General features: G+C 40.6%; 1 protein-coding gene across 6 annotated transcripts in view; it reads right to left on the reverse strand.

Annotated features, from left to right (window-relative positions):
- Positions 1-22,698, reverse strand: part of dbn1 (drebrin 1) — a 49,556-nt gene that overhangs the window by 5,738 nt on the left and 21,120 nt on the right. The window contains exons 2-12 of one of the 6 annotated variants that reach the window (XM_077505893.1): positions 6,847-6,902; positions 6,640-6,752; positions 6,180-6,254; positions 4,985-5,128; positions 4,754-4,834; positions 4,492-4,643; positions 4,348-4,405; positions 3,507-3,565; positions 3,290-3,408; positions 1,382-1,507; positions 854-976 (exon numbers count right to left, since the gene is read on the reverse strand). In XM_077505893.1, coding sequence (XP_077362019.1) covers positions 854-976; positions 1,382-1,507; positions 3,290-3,408; positions 3,507-3,565; positions 4,348-4,405; positions 4,492-4,643; positions 4,754-4,834; positions 4,985-5,128; positions 6,180-6,254; positions 6,640-6,752; positions 6,847-6,902 — 1,106 coding nt within the window. The remainder of the gene's footprint in view (positions 1-853; positions 977-1,381; positions 1,508-3,289; positions 3,409-3,506; positions 3,566-4,347; positions 4,406-4,491; positions 4,644-4,753; positions 4,835-4,984; positions 5,129-6,179; positions 6,255-6,639; positions 6,753-6,846; positions 6,903-22,698) is intronic. The other 5 variants (XM_077505896.1, XM_077505895.1, XM_077505897.1 and 2 more) reach the window with 5 other exon arrangements.

Genomic DNA, 22,698 nt, shown 5'->3' on the forward strand with positions numbered 1-22,698 from the left:
TTACCAATCATTTTTTAATTAAATCTTTATTGTAGTTATTGTTTTATTTGAATGAATTGATTCTAATAATTATTATAAAAATAGGAATATAATTAGAATATAATTACTAATAGTTTTAAAAAGAAATATAATTGTTTTGTATTTGATTGTAATTACTAAAAATATGTAATTATTATTTACAATAATAATGAGTAATTCAAAAGATCATTTTGTATGACCAGTCATTTTCATACTTATACATTGTCTTTATTTATAAAAAAAAAAAAATATATTTAATTGCTTTAAATATATTTAATTTGTATTTGTTTCAAAAGTTTGTTACCAATAATTTTCTAATTCTGTATTTTCTGTAATTATTTTATTAGAATGAATTAATTACAATAATTATATACTGTAATTATAAAAGATAGTAATTATTATATAATTATTAATAGTTTTAATAAGAAATATAATTGTTTTATATTCGATTGTAATTACTTCAAATGAGTAATTATTATTTACAATAATAATCAATGAATAATACATATAGGCTAATATTGTTTGTATTATTTAATTCAGTAGTTCAATATATATAAAAACATTTAATTACCTATCATTTTTATTACTGTATTTGTTTTAAAAATTTATTACCAATCATTTAATTAAATATTTTCTCTTGTTATTTTATTTGAATGAATACAGCAATAATAATAATAATAATATTAATAATAATAATGATAATAATAATGTAAAATGAAAAAAAAGTACATTGTTAATGAAAAATAGAAAACAAGTCTGCATCCAAATTGCATTAAATGTCTTGCACTTAACCGAAATAAATGTGTTCTGAAAATGTCTGAAAAGTTCAACTCACCCCAGTCAAAGGCGTCATCGTGCGCCACGTCGGCGTCGTCCTTGATGGGCGTGGTGACGATTTTGGGGATGGGCGACACGGCCGCCACATTGCGCTCGCCGCTCGCTTGCTCGTCGTTGTCCCCTAGGGGACATAACGGCACACGACGACGCTTCATCAGACAAGCGTGAAAGGTGCAACAAAATCAAACGCTGGGTAGAAGACTCGACTTGAACCCCGACCGCACCAGAGTCAAACACACAGTCAGTGACACACTCACAGGTAAGCAAAGCTGCATAGCGTATATGTGTGTATGTCTTCTTTCTTTTTTTCATTATATAATTGCATCAAGAAGAAAGTGAAACACTCAATAGGGTTTAAGTCTGGAGATCGACTTGGCCAAGCTCAAACTTTGGATCGCCTCCTCCTTGTTTATTTTGCGTTTATTTTCACAGCTGTAACAAGTCAGAATCAAATCTGCACATGGCAAAATCCAAATCTGAAGTTTGTCTGTCGTCCCGCCGTCCTGCTAATAACGCGTGTACCTACCGGCGGCGCGCTGCGTCCATGCGTGCGCCGCGCCGGCGCGCAGGGGCGACGCCACCCCGGGCGGAGGAGTCGAAGCGGGGCTGCTGGGACTGTGCTGCTGCTTCAAGAAGGGGCTGTCCAAGCGGCCTGGCGGGGGTGGGGGCAGGTTTGGTGGAAGGGGGCGGGGGCGGGTGGGGGATATGCCACACGCAGCCACGCACACGGCCCAACATATATTAAATGCACGCACGCACGCACGCACGGACGACCAAGACAACAAGCAATGCAAACAAGGAAGAAAGATGATAAGAAAAGGAAGGGAAAAAAACAAAAAAACAGGACGTTGTGAAGAAAGTTTAAGAACAAAAAAAAAGGGGGGGGGGGGTTGGGTTAAATTGAGAGAAATAAAGTAAAGAGGGAAAAGAAAGAGAAAAGAAGACGTGGTTAGTGCGCTTGCACACGCCGCCAGTGCAGATTGCATGCAAGAAATTAAACTCAGCTTTTGTTTTGTGTCAACAGAAAAAAATAAATATAAAAATGTTCTAGCAAGCGGAAAGCACAAAAAAAAAGGCCACATGACAATCTGATGTGCGGTTGTCATAGAAACACTTTTCTGAAGGGCGATCAGGTTCTTTTTTCACATGGAGATCCTGCACAACGTACTGAATGTCGAGCCATGTCTTCCACTTCCTATTACCTCCACCAATGAAATGTTGCTGTCATAAGCTGTGAGTTAAACAAATTGCAACGTGTTTGTTTGGTTGTTTGCTTGGTGATGAAGTGCTGCACCCATGAGGGAAAATACAATCCATGTTGTTATGTGCATTTCAACTATTTAATAACTTATCCTAAGAATGATTTTAATTGCCATTATTATTAGTATAAAATATAAAAAACACATTTAAAATTTTTATTTTAATTTAAAATTAAAAATACATTTAAAATAATATTAAAATAATTTAATAATACATAATAAATAAGAATAAATAAAAAAAAAATTAAATTTTAAATTAAAAAAAATATGACCAACAATAATAATGACAACCACAGTAACAGACATGACAAACAATCATCATCATAACCATCAATAGAGAAAGATATATTCCTATCAATAAATATATTTCTATTAAATTAAAATGTCTAATTTTAAAGTACAATTATAATAAATATATAATCCAATACAAAAGTATATATTATGAACAGTATAAAAACATTATTAAATAATAATAACAACAACAACATCATCATGAATGCCATTATTAATAAAAAACAAACAAACAAATATTACAATATAAAACAATGAAAAATTCCATTAAAAAACATGTATAGGTTTCCTATTTTAAAATAATAATGTAAAAAACTTATTAAAAAACAATATGAAATAGTAAAAATGAAATCCTATATTCTAAGTTTATATGGCAGCAATAACAATAACAGTACTACTACAACTACTACTACTACTAATAATAATAATAATAAATACTAATGATTATTATTTTTATTATTATACATCCATCCATCTTCTTGACCGCTTATTCCTCATAAGGGTCAAGGATCCCAGCCAGCTTCGGGCAGTAGGCGGGGTACACCCTGAACTGGTTGCCAGCCAATCGCAGGGCACACAGAGACAAACAACCGTCCACACTCACAAGCACACCTCGGGGCAATTTGGAGCGCCCAATTAACCTGCCATGCATGTCTTTGGAATGTGGGAGGAGACCGGAGTACCCGGAGAAGACCCACGCGGGCACGGGGAGAACATGTACACTCCACCCAGGAAGGCCGGAGCCTGGACTCGAACCCGAGTCCTCAGTACTGGGAGGCGGACGTGTTAACCACTCATTCACTCAGGCTACAAAAAGACTCAAAAGGTAGCTAGAATTGTTCATCCCAGATCCAATTGGTGGGAAAATGCACCATGTGACTCACCGGCCCTGTGGATGGTGATGGGCGAGGTGTCGACGCTGATGGTCATGGCTCGTTCCTTCTGCTTGAAGAACTCGCGGGGGTTTCCGGACCGCTGAGCGATGATGGCCTTCGCCTCCTGAACATGTAAGAGGGATGGACAGGTTGTTTTTAATTGCATGCTCGATGGGATTTAAAAAAAAAAGAAAAATCTTGACAGATGGATAGATTGTTTCAGCATACCTCCACTTCAGACTCTTTCTTGTCCAGGCTGAGGTCATCGATGCTCAGCTCTGCGGGCTGCGAAAAATCACAATTTAGTTTCCTTTTATGGATAATATTGATTATATTTAAACTTGAGGTTCATAGTTACATAGATGTGAAACTGTCCCATGTGAACCCAGGTGTCCGATTGTTATGCCAACTTGAAGAAGGAATGTTTTTGACACACAAAACCTGCCATTCATTTTCCATTTCCATACTACTTGTCTTCATTTGGATGTTTTTCCCAGCCTGGAGGTTCACAAGGCCACATACGCAGGTGTCCAGTTGTTATGCCAACTTCGTTCGACTCTCACCTAACAGACCTCCTTCTATCCATTTTCTTTCTATACCACTTTCCCTCATGAGAGTTGCAGTTGAGATGAAGCTGAGCTAAATTTGGGTGGGAGAAGTACACCTGGACTGGTCGCCATCCAATCACAGGGCACGTGTAAACAATCAGGTATCCACTCAAAATCGCACTTGTGAAAAATTTTCCGTCTTCCATGAAACTAACGTGTGTTTATGGAAAAGTTACATCATTTCATGATGGTTCGACGTCAACGTTGTTGCCACATGCCTATTATACCAACTTGAATGATTGTTTTGACTCGTAGAAACTTCCCATCGTCTCATTTTCTATTGTGCTTGTCCTGATTAGGGTCGCCTGCCTATCTAAGATGACTTGACAACAACTAATCCACCATGCTGCATATTATTCACTAATTTTATTCCTTTAATGTTGTTTAAAAATGAAGTGTTACAGCCACATACTCGCGTCTGGTTGTTATGACAACGGCCAGTGAGTCCGATTCACTTACTAAGGTAGTCTGACTCTGCAACCTGTCTTTGGCCTCCTCCTCCTCCTGTATCTTCTTCCTAAAAACATGAAACACACAATCAACTTATTCTTAATGTTTTTTTTTTTGCAAATAAAGCTCTGTCTGTGTTTAGTGGTCACTCACCTGTGCTCTTCGATCTGCCTCTCTCGCTCGCGGTACCTCCTCTCTCGGTTCTCCTGCTCCTTCCTCTCCAGCTCCATTCGCTCCTCCTCGAAACGCTGACGTTCCTCAGCTAGCTTCTTCCTCTCCTCCTCCTTCCTCAGCTCCTCCTCACGCTGGGCAAAACAAAAAATAAATGAAAAAAATCCAGTTTTCGCATCTCGCTGGCAGCAATGTGGTTGGATTTTTTTTGTTTTTTGTTTTTCCTTCGGTTTGCTCAACCAACCTTGGCCTGCTCCCAGAATTCTTCTCGATTGATTTTTTTCATCTCCACCTCTGCATTGGTCTTTTGGTATACTGTACCCTTCTCCCGGGGAGAGGAAACAACAGAAACAAAAAGGTGAGGATGTGTTAACTTAGCCGGGAGTGTTACAGATGGCAAAAATAAACTAACTACACACATCAGCATCATTTCGAATCGCAAGTGGAGTGTTATTGACTGCGGATGACAAATTACCACATCTCCGTGCTCCTCCTCTCTGGTTTTCAGACGGCTCAGGACGGGACTGGCCGCCACCGTCGTCCCGTTGGTGAGACGCTGCCCGATGGCCGACGGGTCGATGTCGTCCAGGCTGCTGGCGTTTATGATGACCGCCACACCCTGAATTTATAAACAACGTCAAATCAACTCAGTACTTTTCGCTCGCAACTTGGTCACGTCCCACACGAACTACTACAACTCTGAGACTCACTCTTATAAACAGTCATCACTGCTCTTTTTCCCTTTTATCTACTCGGCAAATGCTAAAAATAGGCTGTCCATCAGGTGTAGCGAACGCATAAAACACAGTGATGGCGAGGAGGATCGCAGAGAGATTACTTAAAAGAGTGACGGGATGAGTCACGCGCCGTGGCGCGCGCGCGCACTCATCTTTGATCATCCTACAGCTTTTAACATGTTTGCTTCTAAAAATAAAATAAAATAAAAATTCATCCAAAATGAGTGTCTAGCTTAGATGACTTGCTATTATGCTAATCATCCAGGCTTTTTCATAGCAATTGCTTGAAATTTTCACCAAAATTTGACATGTCCCGCCCACATGAGATAGCAAACCAAAATGGACGACTTCCTGTTAACTCATTCACGCTCAGCCATTTTCACTGAAGCAACCCCATTTGCTCCCGACTGTTTTACTGGATTTTGATTGATTTTGCAAGGCCCCTCAGAATATTGTGTTTTATTGCTATAAAAACATGGAACCTATCAAAAGAAAGATTGGAGTCTCTTCATTCATCAGGGGAAAAAGTATATTTTTGTATATTGTTTCAGTTTTGCAGCAATTACATTGGAATATAGCTAGGTTTCATAATTATTTACAAATCTGTGACAGTGACAGTGGGGAAAGAGCTTGTTTCAACATGGCCCTGGTTGAGCTCTTATACTCTGCGGCCACCTGCTGGCCGTTCTTGCAATAACTACAATTGCTTCAAGCATTCTCTTCAGTTCAGAAGCTGCATCAAAGCCTTCTGTATGCACTAGCATTAAAAAAAAACTTAAAAAAAAAACCCGCATAAATGAGTCTTTGGGAGCATGGTAATATTTAAAATAGAACGTATTTATACGCTTTTGGGAGCAAATGAGTTAATTTTAGTGCACATGTCCACCACACTCGGGTCCTCTTGATGCATAATCGTGGTTTGACTAAGATTACCTGGAAGAAGTCTGCAATGGTGGCCACGTGGCTGGCACAGGCGCACTTCCTGGCGTCGGGAACGTCGTCTCCCACCTGGCACAGCGAGAGAAGTAAGGTTATAAAACTAAATTATAATGGAGCCGACTCGGCAAAAAAAGAAAAAAAAAAAAGATTTAGAGTGTTCCCGAGAAGCTGATGATGTGCATCGTTAACTATGATTCTTTCACAGTAATAAAAGAAATAATGACAAAAAAGACAGTCTTAACACTTGATCTTATCTAGTGGCTTCACAGCTATATGTTTACATATCAACTGTTAGCATGTTAGCATTTGGTCAATTCATTAGAAATACTGTAGTACCTGAATACGAGGCAAAAGAAGTAAAACCATTATCAATCGGTATTAGCATGTTGTCTACTTGCTATCTGTTAGCATCCCAAAATTTACAAGTTTTTTTTTTCTTGTTATTCCTTTGTACCCAGTTGACGAGGATGTATCGCGGCAGGGCAGCGTTTGGCTCCTTGAGGCTGCAGAAGCCGTACATCACCCGGGCACTGTCAAAAGTCAGCGTGATCTCTGCCAGGCCGCCCCCTGCAGCGCAAAGGAGGAATAATGTCAGTCACATCCAATTCGAATGTATGCAGCAGAGTAAAAAATTAATAAAAATACAAAAAACGGAAATGACCTCCTGACGATGCCAGCGTCAAGTCGTTGCTGTCATCTTCGTAAGTGTACAAGGCCCTGTAAACAAGACAGAATAGAAGAGTTCATCTGAGAGGTGTTTTAGGTGCTGCTGTTTTGGTTAGCAACATAGTAGCATCGCACTTCCTGCATGAGAGCGCACAATGCGTTTCAGTGTTGTGCAGTTGTTCTTTCAGGGTCCAATAAACAGATGAAAAGTGCATCGTCGATTGTGGCTCTCCTTTCCCATGTGTGAGGGCATTACAAGCATGTAAAAGCCATTAAAACGATTGGTCAAACTGGATGAATATTTATAAGGGCTAAAAAGCACATTTTGATACATAAAGGGGCTTCATGGAACAAATTCTGCTTTCCATGCTTGTCTGGCTTCAACGCTGCATTGCGAGTGTGCGTTTCGTGAGGTCGTGTTAGACGTGCGCGTGGCTCGAGGGGGGCCCAATCAGCAGCCGGTCCGGCTGACCTTACGCTATTACAGCCCGCGGCGCTTGTCTGACTTTGTGCTGACCTCTCCAATTCTCATTTCTGCTTAGTCACACTGCTCGGGAGAAAAAAAAAGAAGGACATCCTGCATGTCATCATTTAGCAGCACTGTCCTACCAATAATATTGGCCGAGTGCTAACGGCAAAAAAATTGCTTGTCCAGACATCATAAATTTCGCAAGAGTTTTGGATTACATTCTGTCCAATTTCTATAGTGCTTGTCCTCATTGAGGACGAGTTTGTGCTTGTCATCATATTGTGTCACATAAATGTTAAAGGGAATTTCTGGCAAGTAGAGGCAGAGTCCTGCATCGTGTGACAAAATCATTTGTGTGTAGACTCTATATCTTTCGTAGCTGTAACTAAAAGTAGATTGTACCTTAAGTGAAGAAGCAATAATGCATTTTCTCGAGACAGACTGTAAGATGAGACAAAAAAAAAGGAAAACAAAAGAGAGGAGAGCTGAGGTGCAAGTTGATATTGAGAGGGCGCCCTATGAATAATTCTCCGCAAAAAGCAGACAGCTGTTTATTATTCATATGCAGCCCCCGTGACCCAGAAACGGCTCCAAGAAAGATGGAGAGAGTGTCAAATCATGGTAATGGCCGAATTTTAACAGAGCACTGATTAAGGAAATTGGGGGGGAAAAAAAGAGACAATAAGATGAAGTGGAGAAGATGAATGAGTAAAGTGGTGACAAGTGATTGCAAAAGACAAAATTAATCAGATTAATCAAAAGCTTTTGGAACTTTCCTCTAGTCAACACATCTCTATACATTTTTCGTTTTGTCCAAGCACCTCATTCCGTGTCTTTATTTCCCATTAGTAGGATGGGAAAAAAAAAAAAAAAAAAAAAAGAGAGACAGGCCACTTGGGAGTGTCACTATGGCAACCGTGCGCATCCCCCACCCCCTTCCACCCGCCACCTCTCATCGTTATGGAGGCAACAGCAGTTTGTGACCGGAGGCTAGCGGTGGTGTTAAATAAAGATAGGAGGAGGATAGTGGAAAAGCAAAACACACTCAGTTATGAAAGAGGCTGATTATGGAACAGGTAGGACCTTGTGTATTTTTTTTACATTATTATCTAAGTAGTATCAAGCAAGTTTGAATAAAAATGGTAAAACTGCCAGATTTGCATTCATATCCTATGACATACAATGCACTTTATTTTATTGTGGTCTACTAACATAATTGTGACATTCAGCAAAATACCACCAGGGGGCGATAGAGATCTTCTGACCGATTTGAGTGAGCTCCCTCAAAAGTATTGGAACAATGAGTCCTGCTCATTTACTGTAGACTACAAAATGGATGGGTGGATGGAACATGTGACTGACGTGTGTATGTCCTATTCCATTATTATAAATCGTTGGCTCACTGATAGTAAACTAACAATTTGGTGAGAATGAGCAAAACGTGTCATAGTTATGATGAATCTAAATGATCTATTCTAAATGAATGAACAAGCATTTGAAGAATGTCTAACGCGATATGATCTAATTATGGTTCAATCAGGATAAACAGCTGCACAGTTTATGTGAACATTAAAGGGAGTTTAGAGTGTGCAAAGAATTGTTTCAGTTGCCGTGACAACCTGATCAAAGTGGACTCAATTGACAGAGATTCGGAGAAGAGCTTCAAGTCGGAATTAATGTATTCACATGTGGTGAATGGACCATGCTTTTTTTCTGTATTTACTTTTTTTTCCCACACTAGGGGCTCTGCTCGCACAAATAGAAGCAAGCAGCCAGGCGGTGGCGCACACTTGCTGGCGAGATGGCGAGAGACAGCCTGTCGAGCAATGTATTTGCAAGAGGCAAATGTCAACCGGAATGCACACTTTAAGCTCACCATTACAAACGGACTTAGTGGCAAGATCCAGACCACTGTCATGCATACACTTACTGGCGAGATGGCAAGCGCAAATCCACCACGCTGACATGGAGTTGGCCAAACAGCAGCCGTAATAAACACATTTATCACTGTTAAACATGTACTGGCTGAAGTGATCCAGTCACTGTTACGCCTACACTTGCTGGCGAGATGGCGAGAGCAAGTCCACCACGCTGACATGGAGATGGCCAAACGCCAGCCGTAATAATCACATTTAACATCGCTGTTAAAACACGTACTGGCTGAAGCGATCCAGTCACTGTTACGCATACACTTGCTGGCGAGAGCAAGTCCATCATGCTGACTTGGAGATAGCCAAACACCAGCCGTAATAGTCACATTTACAAGCGCAGTTAAAACCCATACTGGCTGAAGCAATCCAGTCACTGTTACGTATACACTTGCAGGCGAGATGATGACAGTCAGCCGTAACAACCACACGTAATACCGCTGCGGCTGAAGAGATCCAGCGTGTAGTTATGCATACACTTGCCAGCTCCTCTGTAGTCGTGACGCTGAGGCTCCGCCCACAGTCATCATGGTAACAAAATCCAGGCTCCCTATTGGCTGAATGGGGTGACGTTGGCTGGCTCACTTGTAAGAGACGCTGCTAAAAATTTGCTGATTTCAGCATTCAAGTAATTTGCTGTGCTATGAGTGTACTAAAATTCTTGATCCTTGGGGGAATTTGACAAATGGACATCACTGACTTGTTATAAAATCCTGGGAACTATTTTGAATTTCCTTTAACGGCGAAAGCATGTGGCCCAGTCTGGAATTTTTGCTCAAACAGGCGGAAAAAAAAGCCAAGTACGAGAAAAGTGGAGATCGCATTGTGTTATTTATTGCGGAAGAAACCATAGCGGTGACTTCATGCGCAAGCAATGGAGTGAACGCACAGACGTGAGGGAGGGGGAATTAATGGGAGGGAGTCGAGCATGAGTAAGACTGGGGCACTGAAGTAGACATTTGTACGTGTCAGGAAGCTTTTGTCCGTCAGCAGACGTGGCAAAAGTACTCACAAGTACGGAAGTAATGAACCATATACTTAAAAAGAACAGACACTAAAATGTACCTAAGTAGTAGTTATCCGTTGCCTAAATGGTTTTAACACCGTGACTACAGATGCTATCCGTTAGCCTGTCTATAGAACTTTGCATTGTTTGTTAGCATTAAGCTAAGCCATATTGTCTGTCTAATGCATGTTTGAGTTCACATATCCGCTACTGAAAGGGTTTTAACACTCTTGACTACAGATGCTATTCGTTAGCCTGTCTATAGAACTTTGCATTGTTTGTTAGCATTAAGCTAAGCCATATTGTCTGTCTAATGCATGTTTGAGTTCACATATCCGCTACTGAAAGGGTTTTCACACTCTTGACTACAGATGCTATTCGTTAGCCTGTCTATAGCGTTTTGCAATGTTTGTTAGCATTAAACTAAGCAGATGTATACAGTCAATGTAAAAAAATTATATAACTGGAATGTTTATAAAGTACATATGTACAGTAACAAAGTATTCCGCTATAATTAATAATAAATAAATAAAATAAACATTCTTCTAACATCCCAGAGTTTTGTTTGTTTTTTTAATCTTCTTTCTTAGATTTCTTGCCGCTGATCATATCATTGGCTAACACCATAAAACATCAGTGGGGCGCTTTTCTACACTACTGACGTGACTTTCAGCTTCTCCCCACCCGACGACGTCACTCCTCACGCAGATGTTGGCGGGGGCTAAAAATGAATTGACCAGATGGGAATCCGGTGCGCGGATCCCGGCCAAACCACCAGCAGCACCGGCAGCAGCAGCTGAGGCAGCGAATCGAGCAAGATTTTTTTTCCATCGATGTTTTTTGGCTGCGGTTTCATTGTCGTTGAGTGTTGCCATTACAAAAAAAAAAAAAAAAGGCTGACTGGCGTTCAATTGTCTAGATCAGCAACATGTCAGCGTTCACAAAAGAGGCGCAGAGAGCATTAGCTCATCGCAAATGCGCTGCAGACGAGTTAGAGAGGCTTTTATGATCTCAGATTGTCAGGAAGGACTCAAACCAAAAGCCTAAACTCTTGACTACGGATGGTGACCAAACCAAAAGGAAGTTGAAACTGAGAACGCACTGTCGCAATAGCCACGTGAAGCATCGCGAGCGAACTAAAAAGCGAAATGAAACCAGCCCACGCACATCAAGTGAGATGAGTTATAGAACCAACAACACACCACAAAACAAAATGTTTCAATTCTCTCTTCTGATATATGCATCAAGAGAACAAAATGAAAGACTTTTTCAGGCTTTTTTTTTTAATTGTGACCTCCCAATTCTCTCATTTAAGTGCTTCCTGTAGTGGTACGCAAAAGACTCGCTGAATTAACAAAAACTGCACAAGTAGGCGTGGCTTAATCTCACCTGTTCTCTGGGTTTGGTCAGCAAACTGAGCCATGATTGGTCGTTACCTACTTCCTCAGCACAGGTGATGTCATCATCAGTCGACAGCAAGAAATTTAAAGCTATTAATTGTACATGAAAAATAATGAAGTTACCATATTAATTAATTAGACACAAAATATTAACTTTTTACTGCTGAAAATGGTTCAATGAGTCAAGTATCCCTTTAAATGGTGTTCCGTTATAGCTAACATTTAAGCAAAAAAACATTTGAATTTAATCGTGTTTGAAAATGTTTTTGTGTAATATGGCATCTGGCCAAGAGTGAAAATACAATCCAAGCTTTGGCTTTATTTTAGAGGCCACTCCCATTTATTTTCACACTGGACATCATGCTAACACAAGCTTGGCATTGGCCCCACAGTCGAGGGGGAACGAGTGAGCAGTGGGACATTTATTTCCAATTTTTGTGGGCTTGTGTGTTTTTGTTTTGTTGTTTTTTTTTTCTTTTGGGGGGGGGGCTTCACTTGAGGATCAACAAGTTGCTAACACCGAGTTGTCATGGTAACGGAAGCCTGCATTAGCCACTCAGTAGGGGGGGCCCATGTTGAGCGTGAGACAGGGACTATTACATCCTTACAAACAGACTGAGAAAAGCATTGTAATTCTTGATCCTTGGGGTAAACCATATTATTAAGACATCCGGGAACCGTTTTAAATTATGGGGGGAAAGAATAAGCCTAATGTGTCTTCCTGTGCCTGAAAACACTGGAGACACAACCTTACAATGACAGATTGAAAAGGAAGATACCATCAAACTGTGAAACTTTACTATGAATTGCAATAATAATGCAATAATAACTTGAGTTTGGAAGATTCTGGCTTACGGACAAAATAAAAACCAAAACTGAGTTTTGGTTGTAAAGGTGATGGTTTTTATAGTGACTCTGGCATCTGGATTTGATTTCTTTTTGACATGCTAGATGTTCTGTCAGTCCCACAGCCTAATGGTCTCTCTTGGGTGGGGGGTGGGGGGGTGTGGGTGAACGTAGGTCTAGGTTGGTGAGAGTCCATCCCTCGAGAGCGAGTGGTTGCTTGGGCCCGGTAATCCAATGCAGTCACAACAGCGAGCTGAAAAGCACTCGAGTGCCCCGGGGAACAAGTCAGGGAGCAAGTCCATCATTCCAGAAATACTTAAAATGCCCTCCAATTCTCCAGTCGCAATAGCAGACACTTTTGTCTCGTTTCAGCAGGGATGTGGATTTGCTACTTTGCTACTCTTTCTTTCAGCTACTTTTCTAACTAAAGCCGGTAACCGGGACCAATTCTGCCCTGATCAATTATCTTGTGATATGGATGGACTGTGTTAAGGTTAATTTTTCCTCCATGATCTGGTAAACAGTCAGCGCCAACAATCATTAACTATAAAGTACACACATGACATCTAAAGCACTGGCAACAAAAGTGAGTACACCCCTACGTGAAAATATTCCTATTTTCCTACCCAATCTGCTTGAGTCAATTGGGCCTATTTTGAGCATTTTATTAATTCATACCTGAAATACATTTGTTGAATCCCCATAATGGGCTTACAATCAACATGCTGTTAGCATAAATACCATGTGGCTATATTTCATATCTGCTCGTTGTATGCTAAATGTGTTGCTCAAATGACTTTCAGTACATTAAAACCACAAATTAAAAAATAACTTACCAGAGATTGACACCAGAGTGGTTCAATATGTATTATCAACTTTATAGCGCAAAGAAAGACAGAAATATAAGTTTATTTTCAGTTCCAACATGATTCTAGAACCTTTTTCTTGCTCTTAACTTATTTACTCCCAATAACGTATGAATATTTTTTTTAAATGTTCTAAGTGTCCCAAAGACGTATTTATACGTTTTTTGTTGTTTTTTTAAATGCTAGAGCATACAGAAGGCTTTGATGCAGCCTCTCAACTGCAAAGAACGGTTGCAGAAATGGTAGTTATTACACAAACGGCCAGCAGGTGGCAACAGAGCAAAGGAGATCAACCAGGGCCATGTAGAAAAAAAGCTCAATTACTTACAATTTTAAATAGATTTGTGAAAACTGATGAAACTTAGCTCTATTCTAATGCTAATTGCTGCAAAACGGAAACAGATAGAAACATACTTGTTTTTCCTGATGAGAGACTTTAATCTTTCTTTTGGTAGGTTCCATGCTTTTATAGCAATTGAACACAATATTCTGTGGGCCTTGCAAAATCAGTCAAAATCCAGTAAAACAGCCGGGAGCGAACGGGACTGCTTCTGTGAAAATGGCTGGGATTGAATGAGTTGAGCTTCATCTACAGACAGTATAGCTCAGTGCTGCCCGGCATGTTGTGGCACAATGCGGTACTACACTTGACTCACAACTAAATCTGGACCTGCCTATATAGTGTTTAAAATTAAAAGAAAAATATAAAAATTAAAATATCTGCATTCACTGTCTCCTGCATGAGACAATATCGGAAAATCCCGCAATGATTTCATGTGACGCCGCTAGGTCATCGCTGGCGTGACTGCGGATGGCGGAGGCCCGATCAGCGTTGACAGCCTCCCTTTGTGCCGCGCCGGGCTCATAATGGACTTCCTGTGAATCCTCCCCTCTCCCTCACTGCGCCAATGGCGTCCGAGCGCTGACCAGCACTCGGCGTCCAGCACAATTGTTGGGCCGTTGCCATGCGAGCGAGTGTAAACAAGAGCGAGAGAGCCGAGAATGTTTGGACTGGGGTGACGCGAGTGTTTGACTGGGACCTGATGTTTCGCGGCGATAGGCCGTCGATGCGGCTTTTTGTATTTTGAGACATTTTAGACAAACGAGCTCAACTGTCGTCTTTCTAGTTACATACTGCAGACAGCTGGAACACAAATGTTGCGTAACTACCAATCAATAAAGACAATTTGAGCCTTTTGATCTAGATTCGTACGGAAAGGCTGGAAAATGGTACTGAAGCAAAATAGTGGAACGCAGGCTTATGTGTGGGCCGAGGAGTTTTCATTGAGAAGCAGCGGGCGTCAAGTCGCCTCCGACAGAGACGTCTGTGTCACACAGGGGGCTGCTCTTAAAAAACAAAACAAGAACTCACACAGAGTCGCTTTTGTGAGCTGCCATTCCGTTTGATAGGCCGAGTCGGCGTAGGCAGCGGGCCAGCGGGGCCTTTTTCATCCTCACTCACGCCTGCTCGCTACTCTCGCTTCACAAACGTCGCTTTTTTTTTTTTTTTTTTTTTTTTCTCTCGGCAATCTAGTGGAATGTGCGTTATATGGAATGCATTTGTCCTATTATATCGATCTGGACTCTCCCTACCTGTCTGATAACACTTTATAATGATGTCATCGTACTGCATCTGCTTCAGTGGGGGACGCTAGGCTACAAGCTAACATGCGCCACATCAGTGTGACTAAACACTCCACCTGTCTAAATCCCTAATCCTCGCCTCTATGGAAACAAATACACTCACGTCTGACAAATATCGTTAATGCAAAAGGAGGACGAGGGGCAGCTAAAGCATGACTGAGGAAGAATAGAGAGAGAAGACAAAGAAGACATGCTAACTGCTAAGCTAACGTGACATGTAGACCACAGAGTAAGTAAGTGCTTGGGTGGTCCAGTACCCGTTTAACAAAAGACTGTTTGTACCTGAGTTACAGCTAACTATGAACAGCAAATTATCTAGTAAATTAATGAGAAAATAAAACAACACACTGCTAGCAAATATGTCTGAAAACCAAAATTGTCAATACGTTACTGTATACATGAGAAAAACATTTCTGGGGTATTTTGGGGCTAAGGAATGTTGAAGTGAGGGGAGGAGCTTCATTTAGTAAAGCTATGGACCCCTTCATGGCCTACGTCATGATGACGTCACGGTGTTTACTGGAGGCAAAAACAACCGCTGGAGGCAACGAAGTGCAGCTAGAAGTAAACAACGCTGGTTGTCTGTTTATTCGATTCTATTTTTATCAATTTACTCACACATTAACTCAAATGGCCGTTTTCCGCCTCCTTTCCGACGTGAACTTTCTGTGAAAATATTCTGACCGGTGTTAGAACCACACGCCACTGAGGTGTTTTTGCCTCCAGCTAAGCCCCACCCTTTAAATTGCGTCACATTGTTAACAAACTTTGAAGGGGTCTATAGCCTTGTCTAATTAAAAAAAAAAAGTGATTTGTTGCCACCTTGTGGCACAAATAGGCAATTACAAACTTTTTGGGTTGTCAGTTCCTTGCAGATTTTTGCTACTGTATAAATGACCTAGTCGTAGAACTGTCAAAATTAATCGATTATCAAATTAATCGACAACTATTTTAATAATCGAGTAATCGTTTGGGGTCATTTTTTAATTTAAAATTGTCCAAATCCTTTAATTTCAGCATATTACCAGTAATTATTTGCCGATTTCTGTAGTTCTTCGTGAAACAAGACAACAAAATAAGAAATTTGCAAACATCTGTTTTTACTTTGGAAAGCAATGACCGAACCGGTAACATAGTACAACATCAATCCAACCCTTTTCTTTAAATCACTTATACGAAAATGAAATAAACACAAATTACTGGTTAAGGGAAAAATGTTTTTGTAATACACTTTAATGCAAAACTAAAATGAATCCGAATATTCAATAGTGACAGCACTACATAGTTCTAAAGTGGACATACTTTCCATTACATCAAGCTTGAAATGAACCAAGTAGGCACACGTTCTGCAGGTTACCCACGTCAGAAAACGTGCCTTGCCCCTGGAGAGACAGCAGGAAAGAGACAAAACTAGCTCATCTCGCCGGGTTGCTGTGTTTCAGTGACGCAAGCGGCGGTGAAGAGAAGTAATTAACGGCGGCAGAGAAACAGAAGCGCTGCCTAATTCTGCCCAATTAGCAAATGGACTTTTCTTATCAGCATTTGACGTCGACAGCGCTGCATTTTTCAAGCATCATGCAAGAAGGTCACGAGGTAGAAAATGTTCGCAGCTTTGAAAATGAGTGTCAGGGCTGACAACAGGATATTTTTCCAGTGTTGTCTCCCACCTAGCAGGACCATCTGTGCATGGTGATTTTCACTGGTTCCCCCCCCAGAGTGTCTGACTCACCGCTGCAAATGACCCGGCGTCCACTTTTTTATGTAAAAGCTGGAGGAGTCGTTACAGTGCTGCTCAAGCCAAAAAGTGGGTCAACATCTGCAAATTTAGACTGTAATGGGTATTAAGGGAAATTGACTAAAAATGTGTATACAAATACAAATTTAATTCAACCTTAAGGCATGAAACAGGACCGCCTCCTCAAGGAGTGTTAAAAGTGCTATAATTTTTAATCACTGAGGTATTTTCACACACAAAAAATTTTTTTGTCAAAGACATGTTATTAAGACAACTGGGATCTGTTTTGAATAGAAGAAGAAGAAGAAAAAAAAGAATGTTAAGCCTTTTTGGCCATGCTATTAGGTAAGACGATCTGCAAAGTCATTCCCTTTCCTGGTCAATGTCTTCTTCGCTACGCTTCTCCCTCTTCCTCTCGGGTTATTGATCTGCCCGGTCAATACGAAGCGGCCTTTTTACGCTGCTAACTTCTGTTTATGGCTCCACTTGAGTGACTGCTTCTTCTGCCTGACTAGCAAAAACAACTCAAGACATCTACATCGCTTGTTTGTAATAAAATGAACTCGGGGAGCAAGCGAGAAACCGTCCGGGGGCGACTATTTACTCAACTGCAGATGCAGGTTCTTTATTTGTACACATTTTGTTGAATAATATCAAATAGCATTTTACATCAGGTGAAACTGGATATACTGTATAACGACTGGCCAAATCTAAATGAACGGCAAGGAACACGACAGGCTGGCCAGTAAACGCAACATGCTAACTAGCTAAAGTGTCAGCATCAACATTGACAGAAAAATAAAACAAGTGAAGTTTGTTTTACTGTTTTACTTCTGCGGAAGGATATAAAATGATGAATCCACTTCCCATTAAGTTACGTCACGCTACTACATCATTCAGTGGGCACACCAAGACGAGCAAAAGTTACACAAAGTAGTCCGGAAATACAAAATGAAGCTAACTAACGTGATGACTGTGCACTGGTTAGCCATATTAACTTCATAGTTAGCTTAAGTTATATATCAAACTACAGTGATGTTAGCTTCTCACTGACTGTCGATGTTGTAGCATACTGCGCATAGAAAATGGAAATGGTTACCAACATTTTTGGGCAAGATTACAATTATGTAGTGCGACCTCGTCAATGTTTAGCGGAATGCTAATTCTCATTAAAGATCTCCACTTAACCAAATTAATACTGTGCAATGAACATATTTAACGTAGGTACAACTGTTAACATGCTACGCTAGGTGCTGATGTTTAGACTACAATTCATATGAAAATCTAACAATTTAGTTCGTGTCACTAAACCATTTAGAAAAAATGGCGTTCATATGGGTTTAGCAGTTAACTCTTTAATGCCCATGTACAAACAATAGCATCTATGACCTGAAAGACAACAATAAAAAACAAACAATCTATTCCCACGTTTGATTGTGACTGTAGACGAGTTATTTATTTTTTATCGGCGTTATCAAGTTTATCGTCCGGGTCGGCTTGCACTTTGCCGCGACCTTTACAAGCTCCATGTCACCCGTCGCATCGATTTTGCCATTAAAGGCGTCTACTCCGTGTTCCCAGCAGGACTACGTGCTGCACCTTTCAGTCGTGCCTCTGCCAAATCAACACTTTCAGGGCTCCCGAGGGTGAAAATACATCCACGATTCCCTGATGTCGATAAAGTTGAATAGGGTTACACTTGGATAATTCGGCACCATGGGAGATTTTCTAAGCTGGAATGTGGGACATAAAAGTTAATAAAAAATAAATAAAAAAATAAATAAAAAAGTGGTACTATGGTTCCAAAATGTTGGTCACATTTATGTTGGTTTATGTGTTATGTTTCATGTAAAAAGCATTTTCTTACCTGGCAGGATCAGATGACAGAGAGCAGACATGTAAGAGAAGAGAAAGATTAGTTAGTTTAATGAATACAGAACAAAATTCTTAAGATTTGAAAAATAAATCACTCGACTTTTAATGGGAATTACCAGGAATTAATCAGAAATTTACCAAATTGAAGGGCTAATCTTAATAGAGAGCTTAAAACATAGTTTAAAATTTTGAGAAATGTTTCCACTGCCAAAAACTACCCAAAGCTCATTAATAAACATTTAAGATCTTGTGCAAAGGCTTTGAAAACTAACGTACATTGTCCTTATGTGTTGTGTGTCGGAAAAAATGTCAACATAAAATATATATTTCATATTCATTCATCTGCGATTGGCTGGCAACCAGTCCAGGGTGTCCCCCGCCTACTGCCCAGAGCCAGCTGAGATAGGCGCCAGCACCCCCCACGACCCTTGTGGGGAATAAGCGGTCAAGGAAATGGATGGATGGATGGATATTCATTCATATACAACCAAAGAACATTTACTTTACTGGTTCAGACGGATTACCCAAGAATTTCTTTGATTCACAAAGCTTTTAAATTATGAATCAATCACAGTTAAGCCCTCCATCTCTGTAAAATCAACTTCAGGCAGATAAGGGGGGATGGGGAATCGCCTACCACACTTGAAGCTTTTTTCTCAAATAATGAGACATTTGAGGGGGGAAAAAAAGATGCAATCACCGAGCCGCGCCGAATGCAACTAAACCATTTTATTCAATTCATGGGATTTTGCTTGGTATTACTTTATGCTGCAGCCAAAAAGATTTTTTTATGCTCTTCAGTGATCATGCAGCAGCTCTGGGAGCCTTCCAAAGGAAATGAATTTCAGCCCCAAAAAAAGAAAGAAAAGAATGTGAGTGGATAGTTAATAGTAAGAATTCCAAGTGGGCGGATGCCCTCACAGATTATATCTGCCTAAAATCAGCTTTTTGTTCTGCTTATTCATCCATCGTGGAAAACAACATTACACTGCTTTATCTCAACATTTTCGCATGCATGTGAAACACAAGAAAACGTACAAAAAACAATTTTGAGAAGGTCAACTTGTCTTTCAGTAAGAATCCTGGGTGGGGTATTGACAGCATAACGTCAATCAAGGACAGACATGCGCTTATCGCAACTTTTTAAACAACCAGACGAGCCCCTCTTGTGACTAAACATCACAAAGCGACAAAAACTCTCCAGCTACTGTCACTTAAAAACAGACACGCCATTGTAGCTACTCTAAGTCAATTAGATACTAACTCAACTACCAGCAACTATCAATCAAAAACAACCCCTAACTACAACAAATTCCAAAGGTGTTTACATGTCCTATTTTAAAATTCCTTATCCATCATGTTCAGTGTCTTGCTGTTCCTCATTAACAGCCTCGTCTATTCGCACCTCACAACTGCCAAACGAAGAACCAACACGCCAAAGCGGGCAGACTGAGCGCCAGCTGCTTTCGAAGCACCCGTCAGATCACTGTTACATGAATATCTTAGCAAGTTCTTCCACTTCAGTAAACAAACGCCAGGTCTGGGAAGTTTTGATCAGGATTTCAGGTGCAAGAAACATTTATAAGGAAAGCCTGCGTTTGTACCCCGTTGAGGCAGTCTACTGTAGATTACACTGGAGAGTTGGTGACCATGAAAAGCTGAAAATGTGTCGACATGTTTTTTTGGGCTGGAGCGCTGCCAAATAAACGTCAGACCTGCTGGGATCTCGTCTGAGGGACGGAAAGGGGTTACATATTAACACATTCACTGCCAGCCCAGCAAAAATGTGACGTCTTTTTCCGTCAATGGCAGTGAATGAGTTAAGAGTGGGTGGTATCTTTTTAGCAATGGTCCTATAGATCTTTTCAGAATGTTTGAAAATCATATGCGCCAGGATACGTGCCAGAAAAGTAACCTTGGTCAAATGTTTATTTACTAGCAGTGACATCAGCAACCGCTAAAGCTTTTTGCAAGTGCGTCGTTATGAAATGTCCTTTATAGTCCACACACATAACTCAAAGCCAAATAGCAAAATAAGCATGTTAGAGTCATTGTACATTATCAGCAAATGAGGTTGGCAGAGCTCCACGTCAAGACGCCACATGAGGTCCCAACATGGTGTTTTCCCTGCAGGGAGGACGGCGGGACGGATCCTGTTTGTTTTTCTGTCGGGATTGTTGACAGCGAGCAAGAGCGAGGGCAGCTGCTGGCGGATATTGACGTCTTCGACACCCAATCAGTGCGACAGCAAAACAGCCCCCGTTTTTAGTCGTGCAGAGCAATCTAGGTAAAAGAGGCTCATAATAAGCATCTTCATATTATTGAGCACAGGTGAATATTTGTCAAAGGGGAGACAGATTTTACGTCTGGCCTGGATGGGAAAACCTACAGCAAAGCTTACAGTTAAAAGCAGTCGGCCTGTGGTTTGCGGGAGATTAGAGTTCGCTAACATCGTTAGCTTCTGATAAGTCGCTTGGTGAAGTCAACTGTCAATCAACTCAGACATGCCCATCAAGTGACTATATGAATCAATAGCAGACACACCTTTCACTAAAACTAGCTACTTGGTTAAACAGATACAAACAGAACTATCAGTGACTATCAATCATAAACGGACACTCTCTAAAGCTACAGTAGTACAAGTCAATCATAGGCACAGTTCCACCTTCCAGCTGTTGTCAATCAAAAACAGACACCCTCTGGCTACACTCAGAGTCAAACATCATCATGAACAAGACAGGCAAAAGACTCTGGAACTGTTTTAAATGGTGAAAAAATATGACTCCGTTAAATGTTGTCAGTGTGATCTGAACGTAATCGTTTCAAATTAACACGATCTATTGTATGAAGCTTGTCTACGTAATCAAAAGCATCAGAGCCGGCATGTGTTCCAGAGCATATTAAACATGTTTCAAATAATGGGATTACCGGTACATCAAAATGAGTGGAAATGGCTGGAAAACAACTTTAGCTGTGACAATTAATTTGAGTCCCTTTTTTTTTTAAACTTAAAAGCATCTTCTAACAAGATGAAGTGTGTAAATACGTCCCGGCTTTGAAGAACAACGAAACTCATGACTCACACACAAATGTCTGTTCATGGAACACTTTGTTAATGTTTCGGCTGATTTATAGGTGGCCAATGTGAGTCCAAAGCACAAGAACTCACTCAAGAAATTTGGTAATGTGGTTTTCTTAATTTTACAAATGAACTAAAACACCACCCATCTGCAGTATTGCTTGAGCGCATAATGGCCTTATCATACTTTTTACTTATGTTATCAACTCAAGTTGTAAAGTACAATAGCGTGTTTTCCCTCATGACTTAATTCGACAACACAGCTCCCTAAATGTGTGCACTTGATGCACATTTATGATTGGTCGCAGCATACAGAGGAGCCCCCTCCCCCCTCAGGGCTAGTCTCGGCCTACATCTCGTGAGCTCTGATCCCGTCGTACCGCTCCGATATGAGCACATGGTAGGCTTTACGCAGCAGCGAGCATCAAAAGATGGATCTGGAAGATCTCTCCTGAGGTCTGGAAGCGGCGCACTAAGTCGGAGTTCAGCCGTGTTTTGTTTTTTTGTTTTTGGTGACGCTTGGATGCTCTGCCACCACTGTTAATATGAATGATATGGCAGGGAGACTGTGCCACGGATCAATTTGCACATTGCACACCCATCCCCCGTGAACTGAAATGGAAAGCCAATCTGTACGAAGCAGACAACTACCATGGAATAACAATCAGTAATAGAGCTACTGAAATCTTTCGGTAATGGTTTCAATTTAATAAACACAACAAATATCAGGTTTTAAAGTCCCAGCACAGAGGATCCTACTTGCCTGACAGTGACAATAGCTTCAGACACAAAAGGGCGGATAGTAAGTGTCAGATGTTAAACTTTATACATCGGTTATGGCTTTTTCTGCTTCTTCCATTTCACACATGCTCCATCATGCACGCTCTGATACTACCTTAGAAGATGGAAAATTGCTGGGGTGATGTACAGATGAGCAACACAGGAAAAAGCTGGCTTGGACATCTGTTTTTTCTAATATTTCGCATTTATTTGCTTTCT

The sequence above is a fragment of the Festucalex cinctus genome, chromosome 18, assembly GCF_051991245.1.
Source record: "Festucalex cinctus isolate MCC-2025b chromosome 18, RoL_Fcin_1.0, whole genome shotgun sequence".
NCBI classification, from domain to species: domain Eukaryota; kingdom Metazoa; phylum Chordata; class Actinopteri; order Syngnathiformes; family Syngnathidae; genus Festucalex; species Festucalex cinctus.